The 14717-nt window shown below is 41.5% G+C and overlaps 1 protein-coding gene across 1 annotated transcript; it reads left to right on the forward strand.

Moving 5' to 3' along the window:
• Positions 1-245: 245 nt before the first annotated feature.
• PRSS35 (serine protease 35) lies at positions 246-14371 on the forward strand. The gene is made up of 2 exons (XM_060616067.3): positions 246-871; positions 11539-14371. The coding sequence occupies exons 1-2, from the start codon at positions 861-863 to the stop codon at positions 12797-12799; spliced, it is 1272 nt and encodes a 423-aa protein (XP_060472050.1). The 5' UTR covers positions 246-860; the 3' UTR covers positions 12800-14371.
• Positions 14372-14717: the final 346 nt, after the last annotated feature.

A 14717-nucleotide genomic window follows, 5' to 3' on the forward strand; every position in this document is an offset into this window, starting at 1 on the left:
GTGGGCAAGAACCACAAACTCAGAAAATAGTAAAGGCCAGCTAGCCTGGAGACAGACGGAAACTGACGCTCTCCCCCTGGCGGCGGCACAGGACACTCAGAGGGACCCCTCAGCCCAGCTCCGGGGTGGGCGCCTGCGGGAACTAGAGTAGTTACAGAGGCCGCGCTCACCCTGGGCGCAGGCGCCAATCCGAACTGCCCCGTGGGGGGATACGTCCCAGGAAGCGAAGTCCCCAATAGAGAAGGCTTGGGCTGGGGTTGGGGAAACAGCTCTGGTTCTTCTAGATGGCTGGGGTCTAGACGGCGAGCTGGGCAAGTGAGATTTGATGAACAACTCCCACGCACCCCCATCAGCCCTCCCCCCGACTTTAAAGTCTCTTCTTGAGGCTATGCAAGGGATGCACAGTGTCACGCGGACAGACATCTCTTGTGAATGGACTCAGGAATTCTTCGTGGTGCTGCATTATTTCACTCTGGGGACAGAGATGCTGGGGTGAGAGGTTGCCCCGTCTGCTCTGCACCTCCAGGGAACCCTACCCCCCACCCACACACACCTCCTTGGGCCTAGCGTCCGGGTTCCTTCCCCTCCCTCCTTCCCTCTTTCTCCTCTTGCCCACCTCCTCCCCCTCTTCGCCTCCCCCCACGTCGGCCGGGCGTCATCGCCCCCTTTCCCCTCCCATCTCCAGACCGGCGCGCAGCTCAGCTCTGGCCTCCTCCGCAGTCTCCGCCACGAGCCGCTGGTGGTGCTGGCGGGTCCGCGAGGCTCGTGGCAGCAGCCCCCGCCCGCCCTCGCCAGCGCTGGGACCGCCTCGGGGGCCTTTGAGTCGAGCTGGGCAGCGTCCCGGGCACCGGGCACCGAATATGCTTCGCAGGTAAGGACGGAGCCCCCCGCGGACAGGGCAAAACCCTAGAATCTGCAAGTTTCTGCGAGAAAGGCAGACCCACCCGAGGAGAGCTTCTTTGAGGGGCTCTAAGGATATGGATCAAACTTAGCACTTTAAGTCCTCAAAGAAACTACTGTCTCAATAGGCAACTCTGTGTGCCGGCCTCTGCACAGTTTAATATTAGCAGTTACAGTGTTTGCATTGGACTATAAACGGAATTCTTTCTGCTTAAGCAGTACCAGAGGGGACCCTCTTTATTTTTATGATTATTAACAGATGCCATTGAAAAAGGTGTAAAACCATTCTTGGAAAGCCTACTCTGGTTGAAAGCCTCTTTGGCAGGGTTACTATGAAAGCTAGGAACCTCTGTCTCTCTAGCTCATCAACTTGGCTGCACAGGTCAGCAAAAGGAGCAGTGAAAAACATTTTTAAAATGAGAAGGTGAAATGAAATGGAAAAGTCTTGTACTTGTTTTAAAATACCAAAAAAAGGGGAGGGGGCATGTAGATAGACAAAGCAAGATTGACAGAATACTGGTAATTATTGAAGCAGGGTGATGGGCACATGGGTTACACTTTTTTCTCCGCCTTTTTATACTTTCCCTCTACTTTTGTGTAGTTGGGAAATGTTCTCCAATAATAAAGTTTTTTTTTGCAAAGTTGTAGAAACACTCCCACCTACTTCCTTTGACCTTTTTACCCTGTCATTGATTTGAAAAGAAGCTGCTTGCCCTATGTAGGTATTTCCCCCCTTTTATTAACCCTTCTCACTTCTGAAATTAATTCTCATTTTATCCCAGGGCATTTGTCTCTACAGAGGATTATAAAAGTCATATTTTGCTGCTTGGAGAATTATGCTTAGAATCTGGTTTTTAATTTAGAAGAGAGAATGTACACATTCCAGCCAAATAAGACATCTAGGCTGGAAAGCAGTGGCCAAGTATGTGGAATTTTATTTTTATTAGGAAATCTTAGAGGAGCCCCTTTAGTACAAGAAGAGGCGGGGCATGAATACTCTGCCCACTTTTCTTCCAGACAACCTGGAAACCTGTAGACTCAATCTTTTTCATGTTTTTTAAATGTGAGATTGTTTAGCTCAGTGCTTGGCACATGGTATGTGCTCATTATATGTTCAAATAAACAACTGCTAATGTGAGTTAATTCTCCCTATTGAGTAAATTATTTATCTTTCTCTGCCCAGTGCTCAAATATCCGAGGCAAGCATACTGCATTTTAACAGTAGGATCAGGCTTGGAATTTTGGAGGCTGAGTTAACTCTGCAGATGAGAAATCGGAGAGGAGAGGTTAGGAAACAGCAAAAATCAAATTAGTGGTGTAAAAGTTATTTTAGAACTTTGCTTAACCCCATTTTTCTTTCAAAGCTTCAAATAGGTTAAACTGATACATGATTAGCCGAAACGATTGTGATCGTAAGATGCTTCGAAGACTGATGAGTAGTGAACCTGGTACATTTACATATATTCTTTGGTCTCAAAGGCCAACTTGCAAGATAAAAAATAAGTCAGGAGCCATACGCTGTGCACTTCCTATGTCATTGTATGGGAGAGCCAGCAGAGTGTTTGCTTGGGGCTCCCAAAAGTGCCATGCACCCCAAAGTTGATTTACACACCGCATATCCATTACATGAATCGAAACGTACATCTCCTGGAAAAATAGCTAAAAAACAAAGGGCGGTTTTATTTTTTTTTTATTGTGATGAGAAACAGAAGTTGTGGGTTACTGTAAAATAATCAACTGTGTAACTTTACCATCTTCCTTTCCCTCAAGTACTGCCAAATTTTTAAAGCAGACATTACTTTGTCTCCATTCCTGAATCTAAACTTGAAAATAGTGCTATGGTATGATATTTTGAATAGAAATTGGCATTTTGTCAATGAACTTCTTGCCATTTCTTCGCAGCATTGAGTCAGTGGAGAGCTTACCCTTTGGTAATGGATTATAAAATATTTGATAAACATATGTGAAATATTTGGCAAGTTGAAGCTTTTTCTTTGGGTTGAAATGACTTGCAGCACATTTTGGGGACTCTTCAGCCGTGCTGTAGGTCACAGTGGAAGTGTGCTGTCACGACAATGGTTTTTGGAAAACCACCTGCCAGAAAATTGTCTGGCTGTAGACAGCATCTTCAGCCCTCAGTTCATCAGGATAGGCTCTGTGGCCTGTAGGTAGGTTTTCTAAATGTGATAAATTCCATATGTGACAACCATTTAGTATATTATTAGCCAGTTGGACTTACCCCCTGCTGAATCCTACGTGCTTTTAAAATAAGTTCTGTATCATAGCTCAGTGAATGTAAACAATTTAAACTCAGGACTTTAGCTTCACCATCAGCAGGCTAGTTCTGCCATCTAGTGGTGGAAGTATGGACAGCAGGCCAGGAACCAACAATAGAAGCTTCTCAAAGATCACCGATGAGTAAGTTACTTGTGTTTCTCATTTGTGGTTTAATCTGAGACTTCAGAGCTGAAAGGTATCTTAGAAGTGTTCTACTCCAGCTCTGTAAGTCAGGAGGATTACCGCAGAGATTCTTAAACAAAGAAAGAAACTTTGAAATGATGCATAACCTAGTAAGCACCCAGTATGCCTTTGTGGAATAAACAAATTTCTCCACCCTGTTCCAGCTCTTGTCTCTCTTTAGCAACGTTGCTCCATGCCACCATAAAGTTTTAATAGGATCTTCTATTTTTAGTTCTCAAACTGCATGACTGTATGATTTTCCATGAAATGAAAATCTCCGTTTATGTCCTAGTCTCTGGACCAAACTTTCTTTCCCACTTTCTACCACTCCCTACTGTTCTTTCTTTCTAAACATCCAGAGTAGACAGTTGTAAAAACTAGACTCTTATCTTTACTGCTGCTATAAAAATTATCAAAAATTTAGAGACTTAAAACAACAACACATTACCTTACAGTTCTGGAGGCCAGACGCCTAAAGAGGGTCAGCAGGGTTGCATTCCTCCTGGGAATTCGAGGAGAGAATTTGTTTCCTCACCCTTTCTGGGTTCTAGAGGCCGCCCACATTCCTTAGCTTGCAGGCCTGCAACACTCCGACCTCTGCCTCGTCTTCTCGGCTCCTCGTCAAGCTTCACCCTTCTTCATATAAGGATCCCGGTGATGAATGGGTCTCACCTGGAGAATCCCAGCTAATCTCCTCATGTCGAAATCCTTCACCAAATCACATCTGCAGTCTTCTTGACCATGTCAGAAACATATCCACGGCTTCTGGGGATTCAGATACGGCATTTTGGGGAGCCATTATTTGGCATACCATAGTGAGGTGCCCGACAGATGGAGATGTATGAAATCCCTTATAAATATCTACCTATGTTTTGACTCCTATTGTTTGATGTTAATAGTAGTAACTGCTGTCATTTGTGAGTGCTTGCTGTGCTCTGGGCACGACGCTTATATACGTCATATTAGTTTCTCACGAAACTACCGTAAAATTTTATTCGTGTTTTAACCACTGTAGGAAATAATGTTGGGAGAGGTTAAGTAACCTTCACGGAATCATACTGCCAGGAAGTCACAAGTATACTCAAGTCGGTTTGCCTTCAAAGCCCACTGCCTCCATAATTGTTGAAACACCTGTGTTCTTGCTGTCCACCGTGCTTCCATCGCTAACACGGTTACTTTCTCATCACTGTGATCCCATATACTTTGTAACTTAGTTTTTTTTAATGTTTATTTACTTTTGAGAGAGAGAGAGAGAGAGGGAGGGAGTCATGAGCAGGGGAGGGGCAGAGAGAGGGAGACACAGAATCCGAAGCAGGCTCCAGGCTCTGAGCTGTCAGCACCAGCCTGACGCTGGGCTCAAATTCACAGATGGAGAGATCGTGACCTGAGCTGAAGTCAGACACCCAACCGACTGAGCCACCCAGGAGCCCCATGTTGTAACTTAAATGTGGCCTCCATTCCGTGTTCCAGTCAGGGAGTGACATTAGGTGAGGGCCTCCGGGAGGCAAGGAATTTAGACTTTACAGAATCCCCATTCTCCCCTGCATCTCTCCCAGTTGGTGAAAGTGACTGTTAAAGCTTTTAAACGTGATCTCCCCAAGGTGACCTGTGTCATGCCCTCTGCACACCTGCTTGTTCTCCCTGGTAATACTCTTCCCCTTTTGCCGTGGCCTTTTGCCCAAACCAGCACTACTCTCTGCAGTTATTGAGAGCATCTGGGCCGGGCCCCAGTGACTCCCTGTTGTGTGTCAATCTTCACACCTGTTGTGTGTCAGTCTTCCACTGGGTAGGTGGGGGTGAAAGTAGGGGAGGAGAGAAGACGGACATGCGCATTTTCGCATCTATGTAGTGTGTAAATGTAGGCAGTGCTGTTGGGAGGGGCAGGTGGTTGGAATCATGGATGGCTAAATACGGCACAGGCATGTTGTAAAAAAGTGGGTATGTGATCATTTCTGTGTCCTAGCACACACATTAGGTCGACATTGGTGTTGGCCCTCCAAGGTCTTTGATCTGAGCAGTGCCTGACCCACACTACCCATAGAAAATGTTTGACAGGTTAATGCAAAATTATGTTCCCTGGCAGTGTGGTATACACTTGAGTTTGGACAACTATGTCACCAATATCACCATACATAGCAAGGGGCCGATGCAAACACAGGCCTGAGTAAGTGAGAATCTCTTACCTGGTGAGGGAAGGTAACTTGGTGCAGATTCTTGACGGTAAGTCAGCATCCTTATTTTCACAGGCAGGAAAAATATTTCATGTGAAATATTTAATACAGTGACCAATCATCTAATCTTTCATTAATCCACCTACCTACTTAAGCTAAACTATACACTTCTCCAGGTAAACAAAACAAAACGAAACAACAGAAGAGAAACTGAATCCTAGAATATAATTATGTCATGCCATAGTAAAATTCTATACACTATAGATAGACTCGCTCAAAAGGTTAGGTTTTTATTTCACGGTAAACTGCTCCCTTGTAGTAATTATTTTGACATTGACCCTGTTTCTTTTTAAGCTGAGGGCCTGATGCCATTCTAGAATTCCTAATGTAGATCCAGGCTATAAATAAGACACAGGAAATGCAATTCGAGTGTTCTGTGGCTGGGTAATGTTTAATCACACTTAAGTTTAATAGCTCTGAGAAAAATATATTACAAAGCCACAGATATTCACAGACATGAGTAATTAGGAAAGCATTCATGTGGGAAGTCTCTAAAATGTAGCTGTCCTTGAACAAAAAACATAGCAAACAAAACAAAGAAAAGGGGAGTTTGAGAGTGTGTCTGAAACTCTTCTGAAATAAAAAAATATATATATATTTGTTTAGTTTTAGAAAAGTAGGAGTGTTATAGCTGTGGCTTATGTAATAAACTATTTTAAAGTGATAGTCATTCAGCCATTAGAGTAATAATTATAAAAGAACCTATTATTGACTGCTTTACTGTGCTCTGGGCTTACAGATCATTCTTTGGATATACCATCTTGTTTAATCTCCATGATTACGTTATGAGGGAGAGATTACTGTTCTCCCCACTTTGCAAATGAGGACGCTGAAACTGAGCATAGTGAACTGCCCAAATTCATATGTCTAATACGTGGTCAAGATGAGACTCAGCCCAAGTGTTCTTACTCCCTGGTCTATACACATAACCACTCCGCTGGACGGTTGCTCCAGGATTCCAAATACGTTAGCCATCACAGGTCTAAGAAAGCATAAGCAAACAGAGGGTGATAGTAAGTTCTCTCTCGAGTTTCATGTGGTCATTGCTATTAATCTGTACCAAGAACAAGTGTGAAGTAATATCTACTCCATCGGTGAGAATTTTTCTACAAAGCCTGATTCTTGCTCCTCCCCTGATTCCCTTCCACTCTGTTTGTCTCCATGATCCAACCCATAATCTACTGTGTGTACACTGACTCATGGTGGAGAGTCAAGGCTGCAACCTCACTTTTGCTAACCAGAACTGGTATTTGAAGCCCCAAATCCAAGGCATCTGGAAAGTGACAGTGAAGGTCACAGTTATAATGGGAAACAGGAAAAAGGAGGAGGAGGAGGGAAGACACTGGACATTAAAGCTTTCAAAATGTTATGGCTGCCCTACCAGTTGGGACTGTGTCTCTTTAGATCAATGAGTTGGTGCTTTTTGGATGATGGGCACATGTGGATGTGTTGTCCACTGAACCATGGATTGTTCTATCAGTAAGAGCTATCATTTACCTTACACTGACACTTTACCACAAGGCAAACTTAGATTTTCCAAAAGAAAGTGTCCTTAAACATTTGTCCAATTTTAAATTACAGGCCAAATTGGACAGGCTAACTGAATTCATGTCCTCTTATTACTGTGATTCTGAGGTTGTATTTCAAGGCTCTGCCCTTCCCATGCCCAAGGATAGATGTGGGCATAGCTTTTATTCCTGCGGTGCACTGTAGCAGGGCTCCCTCAAAGGGCACCAGACAGGGCTGGCAAATCCATGCTGTCTTATAATTTGTAGCATCAGATGTTGGAAGCATTGCTTACAAGCCTACTGAATTTTTTTTTTAATTGAAGTAGAGTTGACACACAATGTTACATTAGTTTCTGGTGTACAACATAGTGATCTGACAACCCCATAGGTGATGCTCACCCGAAGTGTAGCTACCATGGGTCACCATACAGCACTATTATACCATCGACTATATTCCCTAAGCTGCCCCTTTTATTTCGTAACTGGAAGCCTGTGCCTCCCATTCCCCTTTACCCATTTTGCTCTTTTGCTCCCCAACTAGTCCACTGAATTTGGATATTTTCAGATGTATTATTAAATCACTTATATAAAAGAATATCTTTTCTTTATTAATGGCTGAACCATTTGATATTGGCAATGGCTGACATAGTAAAAGAGCAAAGTCAAGAATAAAGTTGTTCACAAAGATGAAGTAGAGGTCACTTAAAACTTGGTGAAGCAATCATCCCTGGGAAAGCTGCCTTCTGGTGTATGGCTCAAGATGCTGCCCCAGGGCCTTTACCGCTGCAGTGGTTCTCAGACTGTACTGAGTATCTGAATCTCCTGGAGGGCTGGTCAAAACATGGATAGCTGGGAACCCCATCTCCCACTCCCCTCCACCCCCATTCTGATTCTGGAGAATTGTGGAAAGTAGCTCTGGGTTGGACCCTGAGAATTAGCATTTTTAACAAGATCCCAGGTGATGCTGCTGCTGGTCTGGGACTGCAATCTGGGCATGCCTTGATAGGACAGAGTTTATTTTGCCATACACAAGTGTGGAATTTTATTAACAAACCAATAACATTCTTTTGAGTTGTTCATGTTTCATTTTGAGTTTGAAGGCAGGAAAAATACCAATGTCCCAGCTCAAAGCAGTCAGGCAGGAGGCGTTCCCTCTTCCTCACAGGAGGGTCAACCTTTTTTGTTCTATACAGACCTTCAACTGATTGGATGAGACCCACCCACATTCAGAAGGGAAGTCTGCTTTTCTCAGTCTACCAATTTGAATGCTACTCTCTTCCAGGAACACCTTCACGGATGCACCCAGAATAATGTTTGACCAAACATCTGGGTACCCTAGTACCAACTAGTCAAGTTGACACATATAAGTTGCCATTACATGGGGCTTTCTTAAAAGTCTGCCTAGAGAATTATGGCACAAGGTGCATGTTTTGTTTGGTAAAGAGTAGATGAACTTCTATATTTGAGCTTACTACTCTAGTTCAATGATCTGTGTAGCAAAAGATCATCTTGTCAATTATCATTTAATATTTGCATTCTGCCTTTCTAATCCCTAACTAGCTTTAGTTGTAAGACAAGATTAAATAGCAGTCAAAAGAAAAAAAAACAAAAACAAACCTAACTGGACTGGAGAAACAATATCATGGTACCATGACTTAGATGTCTTCTGTTTTGCCTAGGAATGCCTTTCACACATTTTTACTCCTTAGATAATTAGTATCAACTGTTAAAATGTACAGAGTGATTCTTTGTATTTCTCAACATGGATATTTGATGTTCTGTCTTTGGTGTATTCTTATATTAAGTTCACAATGGACAGCTTTTGTCATTAAGGACTAAATGAAAAAAAAAAACCCAATTTTTAAAAATTATTTTTCCCACACTAAAAAATTTCCTTGATTGAAATTTTGCTAAGAATCAAGTAGATAATATCAAATACACACACAGTTTTCTAAATGTTTATTTATTTTGAGAGGAGAGAGAGCACATGCACATGCATGTATGTGTGTGTGCAAATGGGGGAGGGGCAGAGAAAGAGGGAGACAAAAAATCCCAAGCAGGCTCCATGCTCAACACAGAGCCCTACATGGGGCTCAGTCTCACAAACCGTTAGATCATGACCTGAGCCAGAATCAAGAGTTGGGCATTTAACCAACTGAGCCACCCAGGCGCCCCTACATACATTTTTAAAATAGTCTATTTTGCTCTGTTGTTAGGCCTAGAGGCAGCAAATAGGTCTCTGATTTTAGCATTTTTTTTTTTTAAAGGCAAAGGCGTAATTTTTCATCATGGGAACTACCCACTTAAACATGATTTCAAGGCCTCAATAGGTTTACTGAGTTGTCAGCCCTTTTCACTCCAACTGAATTAAATAAAATTGACAAAGTGAGATACTCATTGTGAAAATTATAACAAAAGAAAATACTAACTGGCTCAACAAAATAATTACCAATATAATTACTACTTTGTATAAAGTGACATTTGCCATGCGGATGATTAGAAAATATTGTGACTGAGTGTGGAGTTTTTCTGAACAATGTTCGTTATTGATTTTTTGATGATACCCATCACTGTGTACAGAAGAATGCCCTCTCTCCAAAATAAACTGCAAGCTATTTAGCAAACAAAACAGCCTAATATTAACCTGAATTATCATTACTCAGCAGTCAAGTATGGGCAGATAAAAAAATGAAATTGCAAAACTTCAATGTAATTTTGCTGATACCAAATCATGGTATTCTAAATTTGCTTAATGTGTTCAAATATATGATGAAACAAATGAATTATGTCATGTTTCACTGAATATATCATGCTTAAACAGTAAAATGGCTCATGTAGTATGCATTTCTGTTCTATCAAAAGAATGTTATTAGTGTGTTAACAAACTTCTCTACTTACGTATGGCAAAATGAACTCTCATGTCAAGAGATGCCCATATTCAACCCTGCCTCAGAGACAATTTTTGCTTCTCATGGCAGTGCACAGGATCTCATAATGTGCCCTGGGTTGTGGGCCATTCCTAATATTTCTCATTAGTTTCTTTTCCATGAAAAAAAATAAAATAAAGCTCATCAGAAAGCACTGAGGGTAAAGGTATTGTAGGAATAATCTAACCTTGAATCATCTGGTTTTCTATAAAATGAATAGCATACGGTGAGCCTTGGTATTTTAACGATTAGTTAAAATACACGTGGAGCATAGGTCACGAATAATAGTGACCTAGAAGTTCAAAATTGCTGCTGTAAAGAATGCCACCACTGTCTCCTACCCACACAAATGAAAACTGACAAACATCAATTTGATGAAATAGATTTACATACCAGGGAGCCTAGAGAAGCAGGAAAAGAGGGCAAGAAGATGTAGACAACAGAAGAGGTATTATATAATGTATAAAGTACTGAAAACTTAAAAGATGTTTAACACAAAAGCACTGCTCTTAGATGATGAAACTAACGATAAAAGGGACTATAGTTAATCAGGATCATGTTCCCCCAAGTGGCAAATTCAGAACCACCGCCTTAAATTCTTGCAACTAATTTTAATACACAGTAAGCTTCTACTGTGAAGCATTTTTGTACATTACTTTGCTTAGATGGTAGTTCCAAGCACAGCTTTTTTTTTTTTTTTTAATTTTAACGTTTATTTTTATTTTTGAGACAGAGAGAGACAGAGCATGAACAGGGGAGGGGCAGAGAGAGAGGGAGACACAGAATCTGAAGCAGGCTCCAGGCTCCGAGCGGTCAGCACAGAGCCCGACGTGGGGCTCGAACTCACGGACCGTGAGATCATGACCTGAGCCGAAGTCGGATGCTTAATCGACCAAGCCACCCAGGCGCCCCCAAGCACAGCTTTTTAAAAAACGCATGGCACATTGCACCATCAGTGAGTTTGGTCAGCAAACCATGGTTTAAGGGAATTCAGTGTATTCAAATGAACATTGTTTGAGCCCTGTGCTAGGCAATTATACTCTAGAGATGAGGAATTTATGATCCTTGCTCTTAAAGAGTGAAGTGCAGGGGGAAGAGCATGACATCTGCTGCTACCTTTATTTCTAAATCATCTGGAAATAATGTTGTAGGAGACCTAGGGAGGGAGAGTGTGGCTCAGGCAATAAGGGACAACAGTTTGTCACCCCATCTTACCGTCCCATGCATTGGGCTGTCTGGGAGGTAGAGGCAGAAATGGCAGGTGGGGGTGGGGGGAGGTGGGTTAGGCCTGGTGCAAAGAAGGTGGGGTGAAATACAGTTTACTAATTTTGGAAGTTTGTGTGCACCTTCTAGCAGGGTGTTTATCTAATCTCAGCAAAATTGAAGTACCGTGAAAATAAGGACTATTTGGTGGTGATGGTACATTTAAGACTCAAGGCCTAAATGAAATGATAAGTAACATATTTAAAAAGAGAACCTTATAAAGCGTCACTTTCTCTTTATATTTTTAAGGACAAAAGAGAAGAACAAAATGGAAAACGTGCTATTTTGTTGGATATTTTTCACCCTCGGGTGGACCCTCACTGATGGATCTGAAATGGAACAGGATTTTATGTGGCACTTGAGAAAAATACCCCGGGTTGTCAGTGAAAGGACTTTCCGTCTCACCAGCCCCACCTTCAAGGCAGATACTAAGATGGTGCTAGATAGAGTGTGTGGCATTGAATGCCAGAAAGAACTCCCAGCTCCCAGCCTTTCTGATCTGGAAGACTCTCTTTCCTATGAGACTGTCTTTGAGAATGGCACCAGAACCCTGACTAGAGTGAAAGTCCAAGATGTGCTCCTTGAGCCAACTCAGAATATCACCACAAAAGGAGCACTGGTGAGGAGGAGAAGGCAGGTTTATGGCACAGACAGCAGGTTCAGCATCTTGGACAAAAGGTTCTTAACCAATTTCCCTTTCAATACAGCTGTGAAGCTCTCCACAGGCTGCAGTGGTATCCTCATTTCCCCCAGCCACGTTCTAACAGCGGCCCACTGTGTGCATGATGGAAACGACTACATCAAAGGGAGTAAAAAGCTAAGGGTAGGGTTGTTGAAGATGAGAAATAAGGGTGGTGGCAAGAAACGTAGAGGTTCTAAGAGGAGCAGGAGAGAGGCGAATGGTGGTGACAAGAGAGAAGGTACCAAGGTGAATCTGGAGAGAGACAAGGCTGGAAGAAGAAGAAGAAAGGAATCTGGTCGGGGCCAGAGAGTTGCTGAGGGGAAGCCCTCTTTCCAATGGACCCGGGTCAAGAATACCCACATCCCCAAAGGCTGGGCTAGAGGAGGGAGAGGGGAAGCCGCTTTGGACTATGACTATGCTCTTCTGGAATTGAAGCGCCCTCATAAAAAGAAATATATGGAACTAGGAATCAGTCCAACCATCAAGAAGCTGCCTGGAGGAATGATCCACTTCTCAGGATTTGATCGTGATAGGGCAGATCAATTAGTCTACCGGTTTTGTAGTGTGTCTGATGAATCCAATGATCTCCTCTATCAATACTGTGATGCTGAGTCGGGCTCCACTGGTTCTGGGGTCTATCTTCGTCTGAAAGAACCAGACAAAAAGAACTGGAAACGCAAAATCATTGCGGTCTATTCAGGCCACCAGTGGGTGGATGTCCATGGCGTTCAGAAGGACTACAATGTGGCGGTGCGCATCACTCCCCTCAAGTATGCCCAGATTTGCCTCTGGATTCATGGAGATAATGCCAACTGTACTTACGGCTGATGGAAATCTGAAACAAGTCAATGGATTACCTAAATCGCGGAGCAAACCAGTTATTATGGTAGCAAGATCACTTCATAGGTTATGCCCGGACTTGAACCCTATCAATAACAATTCAACATTTTTATAAATTTACCTTTTCAAAATTAGAAGCTTTTCATATGTTTAAAAAATACTTAGGTACAAATACTGAAACTAGACGGGCATCTCAATGTCAAGTATATATTCTTCTTTTACATAGTGATAAGTATCATTTGTGGGAAGTCTTTTGTTTCTCTCTGCCTTCTTAAAATTAGTCACTCTTTAAAAGTTCAAACTGGTATTATACACAGTATGATTTTTCAGTGGACTTATTCTCAGGGTCCTACTCTAACAAGAATCTAATAGGGTGCTGGTTGCATATTAAATGTGAAACTGCATATACAGACATAGACAGTGTCAGGGTGGAGACGATGACTTACAATAGTTTGTACTACTTGGAGATGGACCCATTCAGTTCATGCCCTCTGTGCTTATATTATGCTTTCTGTTGGGTCTGAGAAACTTTGGTTTAGATTTTTTTTTTTTTTTTAAGAATTACAAGGTACAGCAAACTTTATAAGCAAAGCTATCAACTGTTTCACTGCTTTAAAAAATATCAGTTGAAGTGTTTATTATTTAAAAATGAGAGACATACTTTGTTCTATGAAATAAATCTAGTTGAAAAAATAGGGAAGCTGAGACATTTTAAGATCTCAAGTTTTTATTTAATACTGAAAGCATAGACTTTTCATGAATGCAGAGGGAAGACAGTTAAAAAGTTACAAATGATCATGTATTGAAAGCCTCATCGTTTTATGCTATAGTTTTCTGTGTATGAGGTGTTAGAGTTTTAGGACAAGGAATTTTATTTAGTCTTTTTCAATAGAGAATCTTTTTCCCATTGACATGACAGATCTCAGCTTTCTTAATAGAGCCATACACATATTATTTTGGCTATTTCTCTGCCTAATAATTTTAGATATATCCCTAAAAATGAATATAATTTACAAATACAATTTTTAAAAGGAGGTTCTGATTATTTTCATTAGGGACCAAGGCTGTACACTCCTTCCGGCCACCATGGCCGCCTGAGCAGACAGAATCCAATGACTGCCTTCAGGCACAACACAGAGTAGTTACATATTTCTTGAATGAGCAGATATTTTGCTGAATCGTTGTAAAAGGGGGTTAGTTCAGGCCATTATGTTGAAAGGGTTGTAGTGATTTGCTGTTGAGCACACCATAAAATTCGGGAATGGCAGGCCTAATTTCTGGTCTGCTATTTTTGGCAGTTTCTACGGCACACATTCCTTTTTCTCATGACTCACCTAAGTCATTGATTCTGCTGCAGTCAAAATTTATTTTACCTATTACTTTTTTTAAGAGAATGGGGAGTTATACCCTTGATTAGTATGCAAAAGAATATTGGATTAGGTTATGATAAAAGGTGATTTTATGAATGTTGTCCAAAATACCTGGAATTTAATACGAGTATACATACTTTTATGGTGTGAATCTGTTTAAAAATCATTCAATAAAAATTTAAAAAATTAATCAATCATAACTCTTATTGTATCTGTATATATGTATATACAGGGTTTCAGGAAATATTAAAATGTGTCATTTATTTAAAAAAAAGATTTTATTTAATTCTGAATGCATTTCACCAAGCAGGATTTTATCCTTGGTGCCAGGGGAATAGGGCTATTGACTCAAAAGTTTTGATGCAATCTTTTTTGGGGAAACATCTATATGATCACTGCAACGGAAAGTGTTTCAACGTGATTTTTGCACACTTATGTGTTTGCAAACACACAATCTTCATCTTTGATTCTTAGGGAATACTTCTTGGGATTTGATTCAGTTCAGAGTAATTTAGGGTGCTTGGTATCAATCGTTT

This window comes from Panthera onca, chromosome B2, assembly GCF_046562875.1.
Source record: "Panthera onca isolate mPanOnc1 chromosome B2, mPanOnc1 haplotype 2, whole genome shotgun sequence".
In the NCBI taxonomy this organism is placed as follows: domain Eukaryota; kingdom Metazoa; phylum Chordata; class Mammalia; order Carnivora; family Felidae; genus Panthera; species Panthera onca.